General features: G+C 46.0%; 2 protein-coding genes across 10 annotated transcripts; one reads left to right on the forward strand and one right to left on the reverse strand.

Annotated features, from left to right (window-relative positions):
* Positions 1-159: 159 nt before the first annotated feature.
* Positions 160-22,204, forward strand: LOC135242982 (epsin-3-like). 8 transcript variants are annotated; one of them, XM_064314370.1, is made up of 12 exons: positions 160-2,051; positions 6,999-7,096; positions 11,729-12,603; positions 14,905-15,023; positions 16,533-16,610; positions 17,407-17,502; positions 17,652-17,738; positions 18,266-18,398; positions 18,607-18,759; positions 19,522-19,608; positions 20,028-20,258; positions 20,968-22,204. In XM_064314370.1, exons 3-12 carry the CDS (start codon positions 11,994-11,996, stop codon positions 21,258-21,260), a joined length of 1,887 nt encoding a protein of 628 aa, XP_064170440.1. In that variant the 5' UTR covers positions 160-2,051; positions 6,999-7,096; positions 11,729-11,993; the 3' UTR covers positions 21,261-22,204. The 8 variants fall into 8 exon arrangements, with proteins under 8 accessions (XP_064170440.1, XP_064170446.1, XP_064170445.1 ...); XM_064314373.1 differs by lacking the exon at positions 160-2,051 and adding an exon at positions 6,106-6,429 and having other exon boundaries at positions 18,661-18,759; XM_064314372.1 differs by lacking the exon at positions 160-2,051 and adding an exon at positions 6,108-6,429 and having other exon boundaries at positions 18,658-18,759.
* A 316-nt stretch (positions 22,205-22,520) lies between these two features.
* Positions 22,521-25,368, reverse strand: arl16 (ADP-ribosylation factor-like 16). Of its 2 annotated transcripts, none has more exons than XM_064314395.1 (4): positions 24,430-25,368; positions 23,998-24,045; positions 23,632-23,747; positions 22,521-23,270 (listed from the first exon to the last, which is right to left on the reverse strand). In XM_064314395.1, exons 3-4 carry the CDS (start codon positions 23,742-23,744, stop codon positions 23,105-23,107), a joined length of 279 nt encoding a protein of 92 aa, XP_064170465.1. In that variant the 5' UTR covers positions 23,745-23,747; positions 23,998-24,045; positions 24,430-25,368; the 3' UTR covers positions 22,521-23,104. The 2 variants fall into 2 exon arrangements, with proteins under 2 accessions (XP_064170465.1, XP_064170464.1); XM_064314394.1 differs by having other exon boundaries at positions 23,929-24,045.
* Between the last annotated feature and the right edge of the window lie 45 nt (positions 25,369-25,413).

The following is a 25,413-nucleotide window of genomic DNA, read 5'->3' on the forward strand; positions in this document are numbered from 1 at the left end:
TATTATTATTATTACATTGCGTTGCATTTATTTAGCACTTTTATCCAAAGCGACGTACAAAAGTGCATATCATGGTCATTACAAAACACAGGTTATTATTATTATTATTATTCCTTTTTTAAACTTTAAAGCAGAAAATAACTGTGCTAAATATGTCCTGTTGGTTTATTTTAAGAATTCTCTGGCATGGAATGAGTGGGTGATTTTCCATGATTCAGGTAATGGATAGCTGAAGGCGGCTGACCGTGGAACGCGGCAGCTGTGACAACGGCGGTAGAAGGCTATGAGTCACTGGGAGGATGGTGTTTTCCCATAAAGCATCATTTTGGCAGGATCGTTGTGGCTTTCAGGAATAAATGTGGAAGGCAAAATGTTGCCTTTTTTGTCTGCAGCTCAATACACAACCTAAGCGTAATACCGTTGCCATGGATACGAGCAAACTGGCAGCGAAGAAATGGATAAAGATTCCGAGCATAGACATTTCCGGGTAAAAAAGAAAAGGCGGAGAGCTGGAAACGTTCACCGGAGCTGGGATTGCCCTGTAATTAAAATCAGTAGTTTACTGCCTGCCTAGTTATCCGCAGATTATCATTCTGACATGGAAACCATACTGTAATTGAAAAATTGGTTCAGGTAATTTCATATATGCACAGGAAGTAGGCTATGTAAAAAGGTTCCGATTCCGACCTCCCAATGTGGGCCTGCGTTCAGACATCCCTACTCATAAAAACTGATAGTTCTCAAAACGGTTCTGTTTTCAACAATGTGAATATTAACAGCCCATTACCGAACGAGGAATGCTTTCCCTGAAATGAAACCCTTCTGATGAGTACCTAGTGGCGCCGTTTGTTTTATTCATAAGCTGGTGACAGATACGTGTTCTAGTGTGCAGGTCACTAGTGGTTCAGTCATTGGGCTGCAGCGTGACCGCACTGCATTGTATTGAGTGTGTTCTCTGTAATCACGACCGCCTTTGTCATATTGAGAAAACGTTCAGAAGCGGCTTCACCTCTCAAACTACAGGGTGAATCATGAGAGAATGAAATGGCTTTTTGGATTGAAACTGCCAATCAGTACACACCAAGGACATTGTGTTTATTTGTTTGCCCCAGGGAGCACGTTAAGCCAATGTTTTATTTTATATGCTAGAAGTAGTTTTGTCTTTGTCTTACATTCTCTCTCTTTCAGCTTCCCTCTGAAATGTACATGTACACATACACACACACACACACACACACACCACACTCACACAAAGACACACACACACACACACACACACAAGCTGCATGTGGGCAGCAGTCCAAGGTAGCAGTCTTGTTCTATATATAGTGTGGTATTATGGAATGTTTTGAGCACCCTTTTTTCCGCTCCCCACATCCCCCGCCACCCCCAAGCAGCCATCCTGAATGGCTGCTCTCAGTGCAAATGCTTGGTGTCATACAGACTGATGGGACTTAATGTACCCTGCTGCTCAATGGTTCTGCCTGTTCAAGCTAGGTAAAATGGACATGGTGCATTGCCATGGAAACAGCAGCCCTTCTCCCTCTCCGTGAAGGTTCTAGAATCGTGCCTCTGATTGTGATTCGGGTGCTTCTCTTTCTTTTTGTACTAGCTCCACCGAGCTTTGCACCAGGCTAGCCCCCAAAAGTCAGCATCATTTAGAACCTACTCGCATTAATGAATTGCTCTGCAATTAGTGCTTTTATTGCTGTTCAGATCAAATACTACGGGTGGCAGGGTAGCATAATGGCTAGCAAACTGGGCATGTAACTCCGAAGTTGCAGGTTCCATTCACAGGTGGGACGCAGCCATTGTACCCTTGAACAAGTACTCAATCTGGCTCTCCCCAGTAAACATTCAGCTTTATAAATCGGTAGTGTGTAGAGGAATGTAAGTCGTATAAGTCACTCTGGATAACAGCGTCTGCTAAATGCCTCAAATGTAAATGCAGTGTTTCCTGGTAATTCCAATTCTGTCATTTCTTTGAACACATCTCCATAGGGCTCGTGTGTCGGTACGCTGCAGGAGTGACATCACTGCGGAATGTTGAGGTAAAAATCGTTCGCATGCGCCCGTGTTCCAGCACTGCATTTCCAGCTTCATGTTCACACTCTGTTGTAGCGCTGGATGACTTCTCTCCCGAAAGTCATTCCTGTACCTCACGCCTTGTAATAGGCGCACAATTTTGCCAGGGTGTATTCATGACTTGTATTCAATGTCTGGGCCTGCAAAATAAATACATTAAAAACGGCTATATTTGTCCACTGCAAATACATTGCGTGACTTTAAATCATGCAGAGACCCCTTTATTGTCCTTTTAGGCAGTTGTTGGCTTATAAGTACTTACTTGCTGTTTGAGGTGGGCCGGTTTGCAGTACTGTGGCAGTTGGCACTACTTAGACGTCTGGACGCTGCTGTGAAAGAATTCAGTGTACTGAAGAAAAGACTAAGCTTTTTCTACACAGGTGCTGGTGGGCCACAGTGCCTGTAGGTCACCCTACCCTCTTTCATTGCAAGCGCATGCTTATTTATAATACTCTATCACTCTCTTGCACAGGCTATTTCATAAATATTTACGTTGTAAGATTGTGTATTGACTTTGTCTACTTTGACTCTGATGACTTGCTTAAATCTATTCACTTTCGTAAGTTGCTCTGGATAAAAGCAACTGCCTAACGCCAAAATGTATATGCACATTCCAGAGTCAGCTAATCATTGTTTTGAACCACACTGACTTGTATTTTCCCAGTTTCGTGAATGGCCAGTTGCTAGAGAAATGTCCAGGCCGCAGCCATCCAATAGCTGTGTGCATTGATGGATAACTGCTGATTTTTCACAGTCAACTGCAGTGACTGTAAAAAACCAGCAGAGGGCAGTAAACGCCACTGCTCACAATACTGATTCTTCTAAAGCAGAGGTGTCAAATTGCGGTTCTGGAGGGCCTTGGTGTCTGCAGGGCCCTGGTGTCTGCAGGATTTTTGCCTCAGCACGAGTAATCAATTTAAGTCATGGTTTGGCTAAAGAGTTCGCACACCCTGTTCTCAATACCTTAATTGGTTGCTGATTGATAGGAAACAGCAAATACCTGCAGACACTGCAGCCCCCCAGTATATATATATATATATATATATATATATATATATATATATGTTCGACACCCCTGAGAGAATTCAAGAGCCAATCCATATTTGACCAATTCCAAATGCATTAATCGTCTTCTCTTTCTCACCAGTGTTTGTTTGTTTGATAAACACATTAAAATGCATCCACAGAAAATATTCTGAAAATAATCTGTTAGACGAATGGACTGCTGACTGCCCGCAGTACTGCAGATACACTTTCATGAACACATACACACACACACACACACACACACACACACACGTACAATCTTTTAAAGAATTTACAAGATAATTTCCATGAAAATGTAGGGTCAAACACTCCCACACTCCATGAAGTCATAATTAGTCATGTTCTTGTTTCCAAAACTTTTACTAACGACATCACACATTCAGACATTTATTACACTCTCGCTTTCCCCTGCATCCTTCCCCTCCTGAAGGGGGGGGGGGGGGGGGGGGGCTTTTGGGTATTCCAGTCCTGGGCAGCTTGTGTTCATGCATGCTTTAGTTCCCACCAATGTCTCCTAGATAATTGATTATACACCAACACTGGTTCACTTGTAGATTAGATCACAGTAAAACATTTCATATAGGGACACAATAGCAGTGTTTGGTTGTCATTCATGCGCTTAACAAGAGATGTAGCTAAAATGTCACGTGGCGTAAATGTTAGGGATAATTAAGTAATTAAGGCCAGAAGTTGGCATGAAAGCCGAGAAACAGATACAGCCCTCCTTGCTCGCCTTAGGGACTACAGAAGCAGCCAATGACATCCAGTCTCTGAGTCAGATTTAATCAGGAAATGTAGCAGATTCCAAGGACCTCTCAAGACCTAATGCTGGTGAACCGGATTGGTTTGAACTTTTGTTTTTATAAATGACACACACCTACACATAAAAACCATTAGAAAGCATAATTGTATACTTCATGCATTTACATATAATGAACTACACACCCATAGGCACACACGCATGCATACACACACACACACACACACACCCACACAAAGGGAAAGACATACGCGTCACATAGAGTTGTACTGTGCGTCAGAGTCAGGTATTTGTGGCCCTGTGACTCAGAACCAGTATATCCTGATATTCCTGCCTGTCTGGCCCACGCTGGTCACAGCAGAAAGGAACAGTGGAGATTTCCTGATGGGGAAAAGGAGCTCTTCGCACTGACCCTTTTCTCAACTCATCTGTCTTCCGCATCAAACACTGGACTTTTCATTCAATTAATACACCCAAATCAAACTTTGTCATGTTCCTACGCATTATTCAACAATTCAACTTCATTTTATCACTCTTAACATAATATGTGACTTTGAGACTGAAAGTTTGTCTTAGCACTAGCATAATTTGTGACTGAGAGGCTGAATCTTATCACTAACAACATTTGTGACTGAGGCTGATTGTCGCCAACGTGATTTCTGAACCTTATCACAGTCTTATCACAGTCTACGAACATTTGTCGGAGTCATAGGTGGAAAGTGCTCACATGAATGGCAGTGTGGGTGTTTATAGCATTATGGTTCAGCTGGTCAGGCTAATTGCACAGGGACATCCAAAAATCCTTTTAGCCTTCAGTTTAAGACCTCAGTACTATGAGGGAGGGGCTGGCTTTTTTTGGCAGTGGGAGTAAAATCTTCGCTGTTTTTGCTGTCTGTGCAGTTTTGTCCTCCTCCCCCTCCCTTCTTTCTCCTCTCATTCATTAATTTGGCCTGTTTATGCTCAGTCAGCAGGTTGTTTTTCTCCCCAGATGGGAGGGCTGGGCAGAGGCTGGGGCCTGCAGGAGGACAGCCTCCTTTTGCATTAGAGGGGAACTGAAAAATAGCAAAGAAGGCCGAGGAATTCAGTGAGCAATGAATCCCCACAGATCATACTGCTTTGTGTGTGTGCGTGTGTGTGTATGTGTGTTTGTGCGTGCGTGTGTGTGTGTGTGCATGGGTGTTTGTGCGTGTGTTTGTGTGTATGTGTGTGTGTGTGTGTGCATGGGTGTTTGTGTGTGCGTGTATTTGTGTGTGCATGTGTGTGTGTGTGTGTGTGTGCGAGAGAAAAAGAGACAGAGGGAGAGAGTGTGTCCTGAAGGCATGATTCAGTGAATCATCTCTGTGGCTGTATTATGCATTGTCGTGTGATGTCACACAAACGACCCTTTTATGTAAATGAATAAATAGGCAGCTATAGAGGAAATGTTGTCATGGGAATGGTCAGACCCTGCTCACAAGCTCCCGCTCTCTACATTATTAATGTGAGTGATGTCTGCTCCTTCCCCTTTTGCCTGGCACCGTTTAGGGAAAAACGCTGCTTTAGACCTTCCACAGTAGCGGCATGATGATCTACACAAATACTTATTTTCTCTTAATCTTTGCAGGCTGTTGGCATGCTTTTGGAATAGATGCATAACTGCGTATGTTCGGATATGGCCATTGCCATTTACAGGATACTCCTGTTAATGATACTCAAAATCAAATACTAAAATCACTGTATGAAAAAATCTTTTTCATACACGCAAATGCACAGGAGTGTCTCTCCCAAGCACACACACACACACACACTCAGAAACAAACATACACCCTAGATTGTGGACTAGGGGTGGAGCGATTGTGGACCAGCTATCATGGATGCGATTTTTTTTTATTCCCCTCCCGTTCATTGGGCGAAATTTGATAGTTGCGTTTTCTTCCAGCACGAGTGGGTGTGTGAGACTGTCAGGTGTGACTGTAACTGTCCATGGTGCTGATATTGTTTGCGTTTAGTACCCCTTCGCTAATTTAACTTATTTCACGCTTTCCTACTTTCGCCTAATGAGGCTGTATGTATAAAGGAATAATAATCTATCTATAAAAAAAAAACAAAGCACGATGTTTTTCATTTCAGTTCAGTTGTCAGCTGGACTTATGCGACATTCGATACGTTGCTCGATTGTCTAGTTGCCCAATCGGGACAGGAGGGGTTAAACCTTGCCGGGACAGGCGCGCTCCCTCTCCAGCCCGCTCCCCCTCTTGCCCGCGTGCGCTGTGGAGTTTCCTCTGTTATCTACGTGCCCGGCGCCGGTTCTTTGTCATGACTCAACTTTCCCCGGACACCGAGATTCAAAACAAGGATATGACCCGCGCCTGGCGTTCGTACTTATTTTGACGCTTTTACGGTACCGCTGGTGAAATGCAGGGGGCGTTTTTGTAAGTTTTCCTTGTATTGTTTGTTAATTTTTTTTTTTAATGCAAAAAATAAATCGTTTTAAAAATTGAGAAGATGCCGTCACGAAGCAAAGGTGGAAAGTTTGGTGGCAAGCGATGAGCTGCGAGGTAAGAGGACTGCACGGTCGTACGGTGATATTGTGATGATCGAGTAATTTTACACAGCGGTTCCAGAGGTTCAGCCTTCTGAATAGCAGAATATAGCTGAGTCACGGCATAGTTGTAGACTGGGTACACTTGCTCTCGCTGATTTGAGGCAAGATATATATATTTTTTTGGGGGGAAATTGAGTTCTCATGGCAATAACCGAATGGTCGCCTGGAGATTATTTTTAACTATGTAAACTGATGACTGCAATTCGGGCGGTCAAAGCTTTTGCAACCAAGCCATCAAAACCGAAACGCAAAGGCGTCGGTGTTAGCTCGAACTATCATGATTAATAATGAACACAGTTGATATGTGTTACACGCGCATTTCTGTTTAGCAAATGAAGAACAGGGCCAAACAATGGTCCCACGCTCACGGGAGAACAGAACGTTGAATTGCCCTGCATAAGAATAACGTTCCTCAAGGACGGTGGCCTTGATAGAGCCTGACTGTAAAAAAAATATATATATATATATATATATATTAGATGGCCTACTTTTACATCCAGGTTTTAATGTTTATCTTACCAGGGGAACGGCAAAAGTGTGGAAGAGGTCCTGTTCCTGAATCCGGAGGGCCATTGGTTCAATTTCCCTGGTGGAACACTGCGGGTCTGTCTCAGATAAAGGTGCCCTACCGGAATTTCCCACCGTTATAGTTTTTCCAGCTTTATGTGTATATATGGGTACTATAAATGCATAATATGTCAAATTCCTTTCAATGAGAGTGTGTCAGCCATATAGACATTATTGTAAACTAGTTCATTCTCTCACTTGATTTTATACCTGTGCTTGCTCCTTTGAATCTTCATTATTTTATGCTGCTTTGTGGTTTTTATACTATTGTATTTTATTTTTATTTTTGTAAAGTACTTTGTGCTTTTTCCTGAAAAGATTATTATTATATAAGAAAGGCAGTTTTTTTCCCATTATAGTTATATTTTTGAGCATGGCCTACTGTTGAATGATTTTTTTCAGGTTAGCTACATGAAGTTATATATATATATATATGGCCACAGGGCAACCATTGGCCAGTTCCTCACCTGGATTTTGTTTTGAGTGAGTAAACTGTGCGTGAAGTGAAATACTCTAGGTACTATAGGTCAGGGCTTATTATTATAATTCCTTGGTTCAGGAAGTAAGTTCATTCATGATGTCGGGTGGTGTCGTGCACTGTTGGAGTGTTAGTCCCTGCAGACACTGTGGCCTGCAGGATGTGGAGTTGAATATCACTGCTCTGCTGATAGTGTTGAGTGGGAACAATATCCCAGAATGCACCGCACTATTGTTATTCATCTAGGTGGAGAGCCCACCTGCCAGACAGGTTCTGTTTTCTGCTTCCCCTAACTTCCCCTAACATGCAGCAAAAGTCTGCATGACTACATTTTGCTTCCGTTAAGAAAAAGTACCTATTTCTTCTACATATTTTATAGGTCAGGGCTTTGAACATCATCTGCAGAGAGAGATCAAACCAAACTCACCCAAACCCAAAGGTTTAGTCATGAAGGCATATTTCTTTATCTGGAATGGGATCGGTTTCAAGTAGTGCCATTTGTGTTTTTGGTGTAGAAGGGTAGGCTGAGAACAGTCTGCTGCTGTCTACAGTTCTTCAGCATCTGAGAAAGCATAGTAGTAAAACAGACATAGGAATATGCCATTGTGTGTGGGTTTAGCGTATCGAAACGATTCTGAACAACTCTGGAGGTTGCCACCCTTTGCATTGGAGAGGTTATCTTCAAACGCCATGACGCTTTGAGCTTCCTGGCTCCATGGTGTCCCAGACATTGCATTAAGGGCGTGGATAAAGAACTGGATCCTGGAACTTGTGATCAATAGTAATAGGAGCATGAGGCTTTGTGAGTTCCAAAAAGGGACGGGGCTACCATGTGCCAGCAATCTCCAATTAAAGTGTTTTCCTATTGCGAACAAAACCCTTTTTTTTTTTACTGGTTCTGGTATGGTAGCAATTGACAATACTGACAGCAGTGACCCACGTGGTCATGGGTTCGGATCACTCAAAGCACAGAGCAGCCGAGCCCTGCAACCGAAGGGAGGGAGAGGGAATGAAGACGTTGGAAAGCGATCCGCCTCTGTTCGGAAGACGGAAGCGCTTTTTTTCCCGACTCGTAAATAATGCAACGCTACTGGACCTCCTCTGATTCAAACCGCAGGGCCTTGTTTAAATGGCGAGGGGAAACTGAAAGGCTCTCATGGACAGTTCCCAACCCTCCCTTTTATCCCACATTACCATTCCAGGAATTTTGCCCGTCTTTATTATTATTATTATTTTTTTTATTTTTATTGCTGCCTTTCCCTGCTGCCAGAGCTAAGTAAGCAAAATGCCCGCATCAGTTGGGATTGCTGCTCCTGTAAACTATTTTTGTGGTCTGTTTCAGAAAGGCCGTGTCATCCTGGTCCTTCTTTATACACTCAATGTACAGGACGCAGGATGTCTCAGAATGTGCTGTTAAGTGTTTCAGCATCTGACGAGCATATCTGACAGGCTGTCTACATCCACGAGAAACATCTCACAGAAGTAGATGTAAATGAACTGTATAAGAGTTTATAACAACAGGAATAGCTCCCATGATCACTTATTCCAGGGTGCTGACTAGAAAAGAAGGGACAGCGCATGAATATTACCATTCAGATTTAATAAACGTACAGATATGCAAAGTATATGGGTCACACAGGTTTGGGTCCACCCATCAGACCCTGATATTTTAGATATCTGAAACGTGGCTAAATAAATCAGTATAGTATCAGTGATATTCACATCGCAGGCTGTAATGTATATTGCACGGATCGGCCAAAGAAGGGAGGAGGGGTTGCTATTTATGTTAAAACAAAACGCAGCTCTTCAGTGTCACTTTCCCTCGCTTGGCCCAAACAATTAGAGCTCCTTACTCCGTGGGTAAATTTATACCCTGGCTTTGATTTGACAGTTTTAGGATGTTATAGCTTACCGTATGCTGCTAAAAAAAAAAAACCTCTCCTCTTTGCTGGATATACTGTCTCAATGATCTGATTCGGAATTTATTATACTGGGGGATCTATACTGGGTTTGGCTGTCATCAGTATCTGACATCTTCAGAAGTTTCTGTGATGAACTGAAGCTAATAAATGAACCTACGAACCTACCTACCTTTTTTTTTCAACTGAAATTACTTCTAAATGTGGATAAAATCAAACTTATGATTTTTAAGTGATCACATCTGAAGTCTTCTACTGTTTTGAGCAATGGAAAATACAGCTCTTATAAGTATCTAGGTTTATGGATTGACAAAAAACTTTTAAAGATCATGTTGAAAATCTTGTAAAAAAAAAAAAAAAAAGGAAGCTCCAATTAAAGATAGGTTTTTATTTTCATGACAAATCCTCTTTCTCCTCTGAAGCCAAACGTGAACTTGTTCTTGCTGCATTCCTATCAATGATTGATTACTGTAAAATAATTTGCATGCATGCCTTCTGTTTTAAATGCCTTAGATTCACAGTATCATGGTGCTCTATGGTTCATTACAAATGCTAGGTCACACACCCACACCCATCACTGCTTTCTTTGCCAGAGTGCAGGTCTACACTCTCTAAAGAATCGTAGATTGTGTGACTGGTATGTGTTCATTTACAAAGCTATTTTGGGTAAACTTCCTTCTTATCTAAGTAATAGTAGTCCTGATCAGTGTTCCAATTCTCTTGCTTTTATAAAGTACCTCACCCTTTCTCTGAATTCGGCTTTTACTCGGTCATGGAACCAAAAACAACAAAAAAAAAAGATAGCCCTGTTACTTTGGGTGAATTTAAAGACTTGATTCAGAACACTGTAACTGCATGTTTGTGGTGGGGGGGGGGGGGGTGTCTATGGGGTGCTAGAGAGTCATTTGAAAAAGGGGGATCTGGGATGATCACAGATACAGTACCGTTCGCCAGGGGTGTTGCACTTTGGTTGAGGTGTGCTAGGGTCACACATCAAAGCCTGGAGCCCTATATCAGTCCCACACAAAAAGAAAAACTTCTCTGAGATTAGCTGTGCTGAGACATGAAACATGAAACCCTGGACTTTTAGCCTAGTAACCTATTTGTTATTACTGAAAATTAAATTCAATCCAGGTGGCCTTTTGCTATCTGTTAGCCATCCACACCATTCCTTGGGAGAATGTACTGTATGTAGCATTTTAGGACCAGAGAAGATTCAATCAGAGTGAGTTTTAAAAAGAATGGTTGTAAGGCATGTGCTGAAAGACATTCTGTTCTTGGCATTTATTCACACAACCTTTTTTTTTTTTTCCTCCTCAGTTGTTTACGTGCTCAATAGGTTTGATACTTGAACCCGCCCCAGTAGGGTGTGGGTGGAGATTCAGCGTTCAGACAGGCACGGGTTAGAACAGCTTTCGTCCTCTCCTGGGATTGTTAGCGAAGTGTGTTTGTGATAAGAGCCAGGTGTGTAAAAGGTGTTTTATGTTAAGATATACACCCTTATTTATTTAGCTGGCAGCTCAGTTACTTTTCTTGGTTGTGAAGTTGGTGCAAGGGCTGGAAATGTAAGTGTAAACTTTACTTGACCCTTAACTTTGTTCACTTAGAGAGAGAGAGAGAGAGAGAGATCTGTGTGTGTTTGTGAGAGAATGCGAAAGCAGGAGGTGTGTGTGTGTGTGTGTGTGTGCGTGTTTTATGGTTGCTGAAGATTCAGACATAATGGAATATTTAGAAAAAAGTTAATCAATTGTGATAAAGGAATCACACCATTATTCCCAGAGATCATAGCACCAACTGATGTGTGTGTGTGTGTGTGTGTATGTGTGTGTGTGTGTGTGAATGATAGCGAGAGGGAACGAATGTGTATGCACATGTATGAGCATTTGTGCGTTTGTGTGTGAGAGCATGAATCGGAGAGAGAAAGGAGTGTGTGTGTCGGTGAGTGAGTGCTTAAACAGGTTGTTCTTGTGTGATGTGTTGTTTTGTAACTCTCAAGCCCCTTACCCACACCCGTCCCCTGAGGCATTGTTGCTATGGCAATGTCATCTGGACAGAATGGCTTGTCACTCAGTGATTGCGTTTCTCAGGTCAATGGCTTCATGCTTTACTGACGCGACCCTCTCACAGTACTGCAACATTTCTGCCACGGTTCTCTTGAGGAAGAGAGGGAGACTAAAGACTACTCTCAGATTCAGTTTTGATAACACCCAGGCATGCACACGTGCGCACACACACACACACACACTCACACACAAAGCTCTCATTGTAATTCTCTTTTCATATTTCAGGTGAGCAGAGCTGCAGGGTGGTGCTATTGTGTGAGTCAGCCTACAGCCAGCCCTTCCACTGGAAAAAGAACTCACCCCAATCCTGTCCTCACCCCCCGCCCCTCCCACCCCCCCCCTCAAACCCCCTCACTGCCCCCTCTGCCAGCTCGCCATCCCTCCCACCCGGAACTAGAGGTGTGCGTGGGAGCAAAAACCGGCGCATTCTCTTTTGCCGGTCCTCCTAAAAGATTTCAGTCCCGCCCACTGTGCCATCACTGCCGTCACCATGATGACATCATCGCTCCGGCGGCAGATGAAGAACATGGTGAACAACTACACGGAGGCGGAGGTCAAAGTGCGCGAGGCGACCTCCAACGACCCCTGGGACCCGCCCGGCCCGCTGATGGAGGAGATCTCCGACCTGACCTTCAACGCGGTGGCCTTCCCCGAGGTGATGGGCATCATCTGGAAGCGGCTCAACGACCACGGCAAGAACTGGCGGCACGTCTACAAGGCCCTGACGCTGCTGGAGTACCTGATCAAGACCGGGTCGGACCGCGTGGGCAAGCAGTGCCGGGAGAACGCGGTGGTGCTCCAGACGCTGCGGGACTTCCAGCACACGGACCGGGACGGGCGGGACCAGGGCTCCATCGTGCGGGAGAAGGCCAAGCGGCTGGTGGCGCTGCTGAGGGACGAGGACCGGCTGAAGAGGGCGCGGTCGGCGTCGCTGAAGCCCAGGGAGCGCGCGGGCTGCCCCGCCTCCGCCGCCGCCGCCGCCGAATGTGGCTCCGCCTACGGGGACCTGCCGCCGCCCTACCCCGGCCGGCGGTCCAGCCAGCCCCTCATGACCTCAGCGTACGGGGGCGAGGGAGCCAGGGGCTCACCCTCCTTCAGCTGTGAGTACCACACCCGAGAGCCACGCTTAAAACACACACACACACACACACACACACACTCATACATACACACACACACACACACACACTCATACACACACACACACACACACACACACACACATATACATACATACACACACACACACATACACACACACTCATACATACACACACATACACACACACCCTACATACACACACACCCCACACACACATACTCATACATACCAACACACACACACTCATACATACACACACACACACACACACACACACACACACACACTCATACATACACACACACACACATACTCATACATACACACACACACACACATACTCATACATACACACACATATCTCACACACACACACACACACTCACACACATACACATACATACACACACACACACACACGCGTGCGCACACATATTTCACACACTCCCTCTTACATTTCACACACACCCACACATTCACCCACACACATATCTCACATACTCACTCTTACTTTTCTCACACACACACACACACACACACACTGAAAGAACAGCACCGCAGTGATCCCTCGAGCCGCAGCTCTCTGGGACAGTAGGCGTAGTTTCCATAGAGATTTCAGGATTGTGACAGACCTAGAAGTCGCAGATTCACAACTGAGCTGTGGCACTGGCTCTGTACCAAAGAGCGTGCTCATCTAGCTCATCCAGCTGGTGCAATACTCAGCAGGGTACTTACCGGTACATTCACAAGCTGCAGCCGGGAGAAACGATTTGCTTTGCAATGTAATTTAATGTCACGTGCTGTAAAACTAATTTGGGGCCCCCGCGGCGGTAATGGATAAGGTGTGGTGACCTTGTGGGGGGTACGGGTGTCCCGCACTCACGGCTGAACTCTGAGTAGCCGGGCTGTTGAATTCTGGGAATTCCCCTCTCTTCCCCGGCGGGTTTCGGGTCGCGGCCCGCGCGACAGTGGCGCCGAAAGCCGCTCCTGCATTCCCCGCATTCCTGCTCTCCCGCTGGCCGCGTGACGGAGAAGGAGCGTGTGACAGGAGCGAAGAGCGGCGGCCGTTTCCTGTAACCGCCGGCTTCTGCGGCGACGCGAGCGGCTTGGCTTGACGCCGACGCGCAGACTCTCTGATGCAAAAAAAAAAAAAAAAAAAAAGAACCTTCTGATCGCGCGACCGGCGGTTTTCGGTGTGTTCTGTCCATCCACTGCTCAGAGACCACATGCTGCTGGAGGAACCCAGTGACTGTGTGGCTTCGTCATCCAGTCAGTTCCCCTCTGCCTGGAGCGGCTCTGTCAGTTAAACAAGTCAATGGACAAATATGAAATATAATTCCAAATATGCATTCACATGAGCTCCCGGACATAGAAGACCGTAGAGGGGTGTTTTGGCTATGAGTGGGTTGGTGTGCGTGGTTTTATTGAGGGTGAGATCACCATTGCCCGGAGCCACAGGGGGTGACTCAACACAGAGAGCCCACCACGTCAAACAAAAACAAAACAGCCAATCGGCCAGTTGGTTAATTTCATTACCGGCCTATAGCAGGCATTGAGAACAACTTAGGCTGTTTTACATGTTCACGTAGTGTCCATCTGTACAGTTGCACATGTGCACTGAAGCAAACAGGTTCAGCGCTCAACAGTACAATGGCTGCACTTCAGCTGGGAGCCAAACGTCCAGCCTTTTGGGTTCTGGAGCCCATTTCACTGACCACCACACTGCACCGCCATCCATAGTAATTGCTCTGAAGGAATAGCGTGAAAAAAAATTATATATATACATGAATTTCGGAGGTGGGGTGAAAGAGGAGGCCCAGACAGCAGTCCTCCCCCTGCTCCCTTCCCCCCGTGGCGCGTCCCTGACTGCGGCCTGAAGTCACGGGCGGAGAAACGGAGGAACATTCCTGGCGTGCCGCGCAGAAGCACGTGTGCCGCAGTCACGGCGGGGCTGCCGGCGACGCCCCTCCCCCCTCGCTCCGCGCCCTTCACCTTTAACCCACAGAACTGCGTGCTGTCATGGCGACAGCCTCAGGAGGTGCAGTGCAGCATGGGGCACGCTCTCAGCTCAGCTTAGTTCAGTACACTGGCGCTTTGAATGCTTGGATGCTTTGAAATTGCTCTGCAGCTCTTTGTTATTTTCATTGAATGCATACGGCCATGTTAAGTGAAAATGTAACCAGTAAAGACTAATTCTCTCCCTTCTCTCTCCCTCTCTCTCCCCCTCTTTCCCTATTTCTCTCTCTCTCCCCCCCCCCTTCCCTATTTCTTTCTCTCTCTCTCTCTCTCCGTCTCTCAGCCTCTTTTTCCTCCCCTCACTGTCACTCTGATCTGGAGGAGGCTCGGCCCCAGACCAGCGGGGAGGAGGAGTTACAGCTGCAGCTGGCGCTGGCCATGAGCCAAGAGGAGAACGAGAAGGTGCTGTTCAGACCGACCGAGACACTGACCAACAAACGCTGCTCACACTACTACTAACCGCTAAAGCACTGACGCCGACACTGACACACAGAAATTGACAGACACCAAAGCTCACCGAGGTACTGACGCGCTCGGTTTCACACACAGACACTCGTCTCTCTCCCCTGAACGAGGCATGCTCTGTCCCTGTTGCTCCAATGGCCTTTCGTTGAGTTGAGTTTGTCCCCTGCCATGGGGCTCTGTGATTGGCCGATGTATCTGGAGTATGGAGAACAGCCACACCTCTCATTGGCTGGTGATGAGGTCGCCAGGACAGCACCCGACACGGACTACAGCCCGGTGCCAAAGACTCAAACTGCTGGCCCACAGGCTTATTGACCACGAGGCCCCAGAGACCAACATCCCTCTGAATCCCGCCCACGTAACGCCTCCTTGTTGTAAAAGTCATAACCCCACTGAAAGATGGCCGCCAACGTCTTGTTTTTCGTTTTTGTATTTCGATAGCAAGCTACCCTGTGATAACCCTGAACCTTGACCGTTCCCCTTTACCCCACTGGGCCCAGTCAGGACAAGGGGATTAGAAGGCCCCAAAGTCCAGTGACTCCAAAGTGCTACAGAAGCACCACTCAAGCCCAGAAGTGCCACTGTAAAAGCAACAAGCACCGTCTGGCTTGCCATTAGCATTAGCATTAGCATGGCGTGAGACAGAAAGCCCATGTGCCTCTGCCCAGCCACTCACACGAGAGGGATGAGGTGCTCATAACAGCCAGGACTGCAGTCAGCGCACGGTCTGCTTTCTCAGGAAGAGGCCACTGAGTAGAAAACCAGGAGCCTATTTGAAATATTTCTCAGACATTTGAAACAATCACTCAAGATGTACTCCGGCTTCTTCACTCAGCTGCTCTGGCCTTCTGGAGGAGTCGCCTGAGTAAAGAGGAATTTATTCGGCTTAACGGACTCCGACAGGAGCCCAGGGGCAAGCCGTGCCGGGTCGGTGCGAGATTTCCAAAAACACAGCTTGTCAGATTCTGTCAGTGCTGTGACAAAGTGCGGCACTTCCACAATGTTGCTATGGGAATTACTCACTATGAAAACAGCTGTGCCCTCATCATGTGTAGAATAGCAGGTGGTCAGCAGAACATTATCTGCTCTGACTAAGCACCATGTGTGCTATGTGTGTGTTTTTTGTTGTTTGTGTTTGGCTGTTTGATTATGTATAAAGGCACTGTAGTGGAAAAAAAAAAAAATATTAACACAGATAGTGTTTTGCCACTGTCACCCACATGTTCGTGTGTGAGATTTTTTATCTCTACAATTTACATATTTTCTGTTGTTTTTAAGCACGACTTTGAGAAGTGACTAATGTGCTGACCACACTGCGTTCTGTGATTTTTCCCTTCTAATGTTGCTCTTCTCAACCGCAGGTGGACACCAAATGTACCTTGTTTGATCACTTCAGATTTTTGATTGGACAGCCCAAAAAGTTAACCTGCCCCTCCCTCTCTTTAGAAACCCCCGCCTGTAAACCTGGATGAGCAGACCCAACTCCAGATGGCACTTAACCTGAGCAAAGAGGAGCCCCTCCAGGTACTAGCCGTTGAGGACTGAACCAACTCTCTGAAGTGTGGGGGTGCTTCGAAGCACTTGGACGATGTCGTTCAGGAGCTCTGTGTTACTTCGTAATGTTCGAGGCCTGTTCCCCTGGCAGTGAGGCATCCTTTCACATTCCTCTCATGGTCTTTGTAGTTCATGTTTTAGCTCCAAACACTTAGTGGGAGCTAAAACATTTACTGCGAAGAACTACAGTACAAAGTATGGCACATAGGCATGGCAATGATTTGCTGCACTGTTTTTATTCAATGACTGTTTAGATTGCTTTGATTTTTATGCTTGTAATCATCCCCATCTCTCCCACCTTCCATCTCTTCATCCTCTCCATCTCTCTATAACAGTGATTTTTTTTACTTCTGTGCGTGACTGTCTAGTCGCCTTGCCATACCCAGCTTTATTTGATCCCTGCTGTATGGCATTGACAAACCCCACCACAAACCCCTCTACACAGCCTCTATGGTCACAAAATAAATGCAGCACAAATTATTTGTTGCCGGTGAACTTTGGTTTCTCTCTCTCTCCCCCTACCCTCTTCTCTCTCCTCTAATGACCAGCAAAATAGTGTCCTTCCCCTTCCCCCATCTCCGACCAACCGCACAGCAGAACACAACGTATCCTTTCCTCACTGACCAATCAGAACAGGCTTCACAGTTACTGCTAACCAGTAGTGGCTAATTTCCTATCTTTCTAGCAATGTTGGGAGGGCGAGCAGTTTGTGCGGGTGTGTCTTCGCAGTACTTTCCTCCAATCCTCTCTTCCCGTTTTCCTACAGCCCGCTCCGCCTATTCCCGTTCCCGACGTCGCGGTGCTGGATGAAGATGCCCAGCTTCAGCTGGCCCTGAGTCTGAGCAAGGCGGCACACCAGGAGGTAGCGCTATCAACAGGGTTGGCGGGTGGGGAGGGGCTATGTGACTGATCCTTACTGTGTGAAAGTGTTCCTGCAGCTCTTAGCTATTAGGCTGACGTGTGTGTGTGTGCGTGTGTGTGTCTGCGTGTGTGTGTCTGTTTGTCTCAAAGGAGGAGCGCAGTCGTGAGGGAGAAGAGACGCTCCTGCGCAAAGCTCTTGAGGAGAGCAGAAGGGAGGTGGAGGGAGGAGGAGTGGAGGTTTGGAACCCTTTACCTGTTTAAGGACCACACGGTCTCAGGGGACTGGTCTTTACTGGCACAAATGGCAGAAATACAATATATCGCAATATACTGAAATAAGTGACTAAGATTAGGAGAGATATTGTAACACTTTACATTATATGGGCAAATATGCTAATTATTGCAGTTTTCAGATGTTGTAGTATATTTTCATACATTGCCATTAATATATAACTGCTGTAAAATATGGGTATCATATAAATAACCATACATTTCCCGCATGTTACTCTGTACTCTTCTTCCTCAAGTGATGGCACCCTCAGTGAACTGTCTGGACAGTCAGTCTGCTTTCTGTGATTTTCACAATGATGCATTGTTCTATGAGTATTCTAGCACAGCTATATCCGTAATGTGATGTACTATGCACATTCTGCCACAATGATATTTTGGTGCCTTTTTTGATAACTTGCTGCAGTTATTCCCAAAAGCACTGACGGAGTTAGAGAGCTTTAATGATGTCATCATTCTCCTCTGCGCCCTGCCAGTCTGCCATGAAGGATCTGGAGGACATTTTTGGAGCTGGCTCTGCAGCGCCCCCTCGTGTTGACCCCTGGGACCTGCCACCTACCAGGGCCAAACCTGCCAATGTGGTGACCTCTGACCCCTGGGACTCTTTGGGTAAAAACGAGTTCATGTATATCACACAGCTCTACTTCCTGAACACACAAATCACAACCAACACAATGTATTTACTCAACACTTAGAGCTCACTGCTCATATGCACCAATACAATACATCATAACACAAGTTTTTATTACACTGGTATTTATATCAACTCATTGATTTCCCCCCCCCCCCCCCCCCCCCCCCCCCCCTTTCTCTTAAGGGGGTCCCTCTACCACTCCTGTGATTGACAACTCATGGATGGGTCTTCCAGCAGCCAGCGGCCCCCTGAAGCCTTGGGATCCTAGCCAACCCCCTTCGGACCCATGGGACGCCCCGAGGAACATTTCCAGCAGAAACCCCACCATCCACGCAGGTAAGGATCCAGCCAGTCCAGGACTTGTAAGCACAGAACGCTTGCATTTCTATGGTACCTGCTGAGCGTACTAGTGCATTACCATACGTCTATGGTACTAGAAGGAGCACAGCGTACACGCATCTATGACACCAGCTTAGAGTAGCAGTGCGTAAACAATTAGGCGATGGCTGTGGCAGAAACAGCTTACTTGCCTGTTATTGAGTTTATATAAGTTGAGTACTGGATGAGATGGTCGTTAAGTAGCTGAAATGTTCTCTAAATATTGTGCTCTTAAAATCCCTGGCTGATTTCCGAGGTATTGCTCAGTGTATTCGGGAGCACAGTTTTCAGGAAGTAAACCGCACTTTTTAGGAGGTCCCATAAATCAGAGAGGAATATGCGGAGCCTTTTCACTACAAAGCTGGGGTGTCTTGGGACACTTCGGCTGTACTGTTCAAAAATTCAAAAAGTATGGGGGACATGTTTTGCATACTGCCCAATGCGTATTATAATATACAGATTAAATATTAGGCAGTATGTTTAGTAGACAGTACATATTTTGAGGAGGCTGTAGTTCGGAGGCTGCTTCAGACACGGCCCACGATCCAGCTGAGGGTGATAATACTCTATTCAAATGTCTATGATAATTGATAGAGTGGAAAAGCATCACCGCACATCTATGGTCACCAGTGCAGAATGCTAGTGCATCACTCATATATCCATGGTACCAGCCCAAGAGCGTACAATAGAGCGACAGGCTGAGGTGTTGTGTTATTGCAGGGTCTTCAGGAGTCGATCCGTTCTGTACTGTGACAAAGGAATCTCAGACAGCCTGTGACTCCCCCAGACGTTCTGGAAGTCCCACAGGTAATTAGCCAGTAAACACTCTTCCTTTCCACAGTTAATGTGGTTCATTAATAGGACAATTAAGCAGAAACTGTCGTCTTAAAAAAAGACGAAATCAGAAACATGAAATCTTGTCAAAAAGGTAAAGCTAAAAACGGTAATTACAGAAGGCCATCCAACTGAAAATCAAATAAAAGTAAATGGAATTAAATAAAAACAATGCCGTTTTAGCTTAAATCGCTGAGGCTGTCTCATAATGTGTCCCACAGGCGAGGGCTTGTCAGCTAAACACTTGCTTTCCCTTAAATTTGATCTTATTGTAGATTAGCGACATGACACCAGTCACATGACATTCCATTCCATTCCATTATCAAGCGTCTTATCCAGAGCAGCTTACAATGTAGAAGTAACACCCAGCCGACCCTCTGCCCCCTCCACAGATGGGGACCTGTTTGGGGAACCAGTGATGGGGACGCAGGTGAATGGCCGTGAACAGGGCAGCCCGTTGCCCTTTGACCTGTCCCGTCTCAGGGAGGGTCTGGCCGACCCCACCCCCCGAACCTCCCGGACCCCTGAGTCCTTCCTGGACCCAACCGCGGCCTCTCTGGTCAACCTGGATACCCTGATACCCCTCAACCCCCCCGCCAAGACTACCAACCCCTTCCTGACAGGTGAGGTCCGGCCTGCTGCACCAGCGCTGTGCCTGGACCTGTATGGTTTGTTACGGAATTGTTGTACTGTTTGCAGTGTGAACATTGATTGGTACTCCTACAGTAAATACTAACAGCATTCACATAATTCCTGTGTTTAGCAGGCATCTTTGTCTGTGGTGGCTTACAGCTATCATTTTCACATATTTCATATTTAAACAGCAAGCTATGTTTGCCGTAGCAATTCAGGCTGAGTACCTTGCACAAGGATTTAAAAGCTGCCCCTTTCCTGGGAATAAAACACACCACCTTCTGGCTACAAGCTTAGTCCATTAAGCGCTACAGCACACTGAACCAAATATCTGAGTGTGGAGCGGTGAACACAAAAACAGCATTTCTGGAGATATTCCTTCTGTGCTTCCGTGTTTTTTGCGAGAAATGTGTGCATTGGCGATAAGAAAAATTTGAGACCTTTTTTTGGGAAAGGGCCGAAGATAAAATATCACAAGTTGAACAAATAGGAAAACAGATAAACTTAGTGGCTTTAACCTCAGCTTTGCACTCAAGAGCAGAACAATGCAATCGCCCATTTTGAATCGAAAGGACAGAACAAAAACATTGTGCTAGCTTGCACAAAAACCTGTTTGGCAAGCCACATTTCTTTTTACTCTGTGTTTATTTTTCTCCCCTCTCCCTCCCTCCCTTTGTCTCTCTTTCTCTTTCTCTCTAGAACTGAGTGCTACCGCAACCTCCAACCCCTTCCAAAGCGAGCAGCCCCGCCTCACCCTGAACCAGATGCGTTCCGAATCCCCCTCTTCTCTCTCGAGCAACTCCTCTCTTCCCCCGTCCGTCGGCCTCCAGCCCCCCATCCTGCCCGCCTCCTTCACCCACCCCCCCGCTTTTCCGCCATCGCAGGGTCTGCTGGATGTGATTCCAAACCTGCCCCAGCCCCTACTGCCCTTCTCTACAGTGCCCCCTCCTGGACAGCAGGGGGACCAACAGGCTCAGAACCCTTTCTTGTGAGGCCCTGCTGTGTTAACTGAGTGGACACTGAGGACCCTGGAACTTACACACAAGGTTGCGACCTCAAACCCGACCTCTCGTTGCCCTTAGCCCATCCTGAACTGAGATTAAAACAATATTTTAATACAATGTTACCAGCCTCGCAGGTTCTGCGCCGTTCTAACCCGGGCCCCAGAAGTGCTCCAACGCTGGGGCCAACCCCCTCCTTTACAGCAGGGACATGGGAGGTGGACATTCTGGAACCTTCCTGCCCTCTGCTGCTGAGCTGCTGCTAGCACTGCTGTCTTGCCTCTGTGAATCTCTGGCCTTGAGCAGCCGTCCTATACCCATGAAGTCCTTCAACTAATAAAATGAAGAAAAAATATATATATATGATTCCTCACCACAACTATCCCTGACACAACACCATTTCCTCACACTGGCCTTCCTAATCAGAAATTTTGCATGGCAGACCTACTGTAATGTGCGCCTGTGTGCACCGATAGACCACAATGCACTGCAGCTAAACACCTACCCTCTGATGCTCCGATCCCATCTCATGCTATGCCATTGAGAGAACTGCGGGCGGTCATGTGGGGAGCATCCAGCCAGCAAAATCCATACTGACGCAAGTCTGACCACCTTTCCCTCTACTAGCCACCGATGCACTGCTTCGACCCACGGGCTTGAGCCAGGACGACCCCTGTTGAGACCTAAAGGGGGAGAAGATGCTGAAATATAGGCTTTAATATCGTAGGGGTTCTGCTGAATGAACAAAACTATAATACTGAAAACTGATTCATACTAGAACTATTATGGAAACTACGATCAAAACATAGTGGTATGAAAATGTATGCAAATTAGTGTTTGTTGCCTGTCAAACACCAATCTCTGACCAAATGTATACATATCCATTTAAAAAAATTCAACCAATAAATGGTGTGTATTTGCACACTTTCTAATTATCCCAGTCTTTTTCCTCAGTGTACTTCATAAGCCTTTCAGAAACCGTGTCACTCATTAATGCATGTGTGGGCGTGCCGCTAACAGGGAACATTTTGATTACTAGGTTTAATTCCTTTATTGGGAGCTTTATCAAGAAACTCTTGATGTGTGGTCCATCAAGTTTAGCTTCAAAAGGTTCCATGCATGTTGTCCATGTTTGCCCCAGCAGACCATCTTATTGATCACACTTGGGTCCATACTGCACGTGCATGCTGAGGGCAAGACTTCGCTGCCCGTTGGAACCCTATGGTGAACCAAACAAATTCGACAGCCAAATAAAAACCTCATATTTTAATCCACGATTTGTGTCCATAAAACAATGGTAAATCAAGCTTCAAAATACTATCAGGGACATTTTGTTTAGCCTTCAAAAGCCTGATATTGCTCATTGGGCAGCTCTACTGTTTTGCAGACACAGTAGAAGTATGCACAGTACAGGCTCACTTCCAGCTGCTTCACAGCATAGGTTGGCTGAGGGTGTGTTTTCCAGTTTTGTTATATATATACATGTCTATGGTAGTCTTGCTCAGGGTCTGGAATTGAAGCGTAGCACAGGATCACAGAACAAAGCCAGGAGGAGAATTCATGTTTCCTATCCCATAGACTCATAGGAAGTCATTCGGGTTTTTGAAGGTCAGTACCATGTCAGCTTGTCAATAATCTGGGTGCAGCAAGGGGTTTTGGTGTTGCATGGCCTTGCTGTGACTTGCCTTTCTGTACAGAACATGAAAAAACAACTCTTTCTGGCAGAAGGAAGGGGCGGTGTCACTCTATGCTGGAAGGATGATGCCATATCCTGACAGGAAGAACAGTGATGTCACTACTGGGTGATGGCACTTCTTGAATGAAGAGCGGTGATGTCATTCTTTAAGGGTGGAATCCAGCCAGTGCAGCACGTCCAGAAGGCCCTGCCCAGAGCGCGCACTCAGCTCGAGTACAGTGATTGGCTGGGAGGCTGAAGCGATGATGTCATCCATTCTGAAGAGTGACTTCATTTCCATGAGTCCCATGGAGCAGGGTAAGTCCCTGGTGGACAGTAAAAGGAAAAGATTGTTGAGTTAACAATGTTATACAGTTATTTAAATGGCAAAACCACATTTTATTTATCCATGGAACCCATCAAAGTACCATTGCCAACACAAAAGCCAGCATTACGAAACAGCTCCATCCATACAGCCAACAATTACTATTTAATCCCCTCCCCTAGAACCAGCATTAGCATCCTAAAATACTCCACTGTCCAAGCAAGTGCCCTGCGTTTCCTTATGTGGGTTGCAAAGTGGGGGAGTACTTGTGAGATTATGCAGTACATAAGAGTTTTGGGGGACAGGGACGTGGCCAGAGAAGGGTGGGGATGTCTGGTGTTGAGGGGGGCGGTGCACCTCACGTTTTGTTGAAGAGCACAAGGACGGAGGCAGAGCGGAGCGGCTCTGCGGACAGGACAGACAGCAGCTGGATGCAGGACGACGCCACTTGGTGGATGTTTGCAGAATCCACCATGAACTGGGGAAGAGCGGCAAGTTTAGGAAAGCTGAGGACAGATGACTAAACAGTTAACTGACAGAAGAGAAATAAGTACAGCGAACAGAGAGGAGAGGAACTCATAGATGAGATAATCATTTTAATTCAGGTCAGGACAGATTTGATTGCTTTGACTGACCCCCTCCCCAGAAGCAACACTCACAATGACACAGGAGCAGTCAGTGTAGTAGCTGGGCCAGATGGGCCCCATACAACCCCCAAGCTCCCTCACCGTCACCTTCCTCTTCCTCAGGGTCAGGTCTGTCAGATTGGTGCCCACCTGAAGGGGGGGGGTAAGAGTAAAGGTAACAGTGTAGTGGGATACTGCCCTTTGTCGTCTGTCTGGGGTGGGATTGTCATGGAATGAAAGCCATCCCCAACTGTTTGTCACAGCAATTTAACCAGTGCGCGAGATCCATTCTGAGAGACTGAAAATGACGTATGGGAAGAGCTACAACTACGCATTTTCGCAAATTCATTCCAGACAATGACAACTGCAAATTATTAAACAGGGTAATATGGCTGACGAAATGATAAAGCCACTTAAAACCACAGTGCGGTATGCACCTATCCATTTCTGCCACTCCTGACATTAACCCAATTTGGCTGGCACTCATCCCAGGATGGGCTTCTAATCACAATGACTCAAAATACAGGCACTCACAGTGGGCAGTGTTGCCGGAGGTTCGCCGAAATCCGTGGGTGCATCACGCAAGCCGAGCTGTGAATTCAGCCCGTTAAGGAGGAAAATCACCGATCCCGGCAATCGTCACATTATGACATAAAGGCACGGAGAGGCTAGAATAGTTAGTTAACGTACATCTTTTATCATTTTTTGTAACTAATCATGAATCAGAAGTAGCATTCCACGAAAATCATTTGTATGTATGAATGTTGTAACATAATATTCAACAGCAAACGCAGCTCGCTGGCAGGTTGTAAATGGCTAAGTTAATGTCAGCAAGGAAACGTAAGATAGTATTGTGGCAACAAGTAGCGACAGCCAAACTTCAGTGTTATTTCTAGCTGGCACATGTTAACAAAGGATATTCTGTAGCCGTTTCAAAAGCAGAGTTTTTCCAACACCAGTGGCTCCAAGCAACAGACACATTTCACCGAAAATTAGTTACAAACTTCTTTATTCGTCAGGTTCTGGTTGAAAATGTGACGTACTGCAGCTATCACTAATTCTCCAGAGCATTATCTCAACCGTTAGATGAGAGAATAGACACACTGCATCTATTTGCCTACAGTGTTGTGCAAGTCAAATTGGCTCATCATAGCTACTTACTTAACAATCCAGCTATGCTAGGCTATCTAATTTATATAAAGAAAATCCTGCAAACTTAGTTGTAGCATGTGAAATTCTTAAAGGCTAAATATTGTATTAGCTGTCAGCACTGTTTTGTTAAACGACGCCACGGTTTTAGTTGAATTCCCGCTAAATTAGCGAATATTTGCTAGATTTGCTACAAATTTAGATTACGGCTAACATTAGCTATATCTAACCACCGGACTGTATACAGTTCATTGGCTAACAAGCTTCAAGCTTCCTCTGCAACCATGACAACGTAACAGTCAGTCATAGGGTTTTCGTCTATGATTGATCATTTTCTATGGGTGGGGCTGGTAAAAGGTAACTGACCCG

This window comes from Anguilla rostrata, chromosome 17 (genome assembly GCF_018555375.3).
Source record: "Anguilla rostrata isolate EN2019 chromosome 17, ASM1855537v3, whole genome shotgun sequence".
In the NCBI taxonomy this organism is placed as follows: domain Eukaryota; kingdom Metazoa; phylum Chordata; class Actinopteri; order Anguilliformes; family Anguillidae; genus Anguilla; species Anguilla rostrata.

Coding starts and splice junctions, on each gene's coding strand:
- LOC135242982 (XM_064314370.1), top strand. CDS start 11,994: ATGATGACATCATCGCTCCGGCGGCAGATGAAGAACATGGTGAACAAC. Junction 12,604..14,904: donor GGGCTCACCCTCCTTCAGCT/GTGAGTACCACA, acceptor TCCGTCTCTCAG/CCTCTTTTTCCTCCCCTCAC. Junction 18,760..19,521: donor AAACCCCACCATCCACGCAG/GTAAGGATCCAG, acceptor GTGTTATTGCAG/GGTCTTCAGGAGTCGATCCG.
- arl16 (XM_064314394.1), bottom strand. CDS start 23,976: ATGGGGCCCATCTGGCCCAGCTACTACACTGACTGCTCCTGTGTCATT. Junction 23,748..23,928: donor CTGACTGCTCCTGTGTCATT/GTGAGTGTTGCT, acceptor GCTCTTCCCCAG/TTCATGGTGGATTCTGCAAA. Junction 23,271..23,631: donor CTTGTGCTCTTCAACAAAAC/GTGAGGTGCACC, acceptor ACTGTCCACCAG/GGACTTACCCTGCTCCATGG.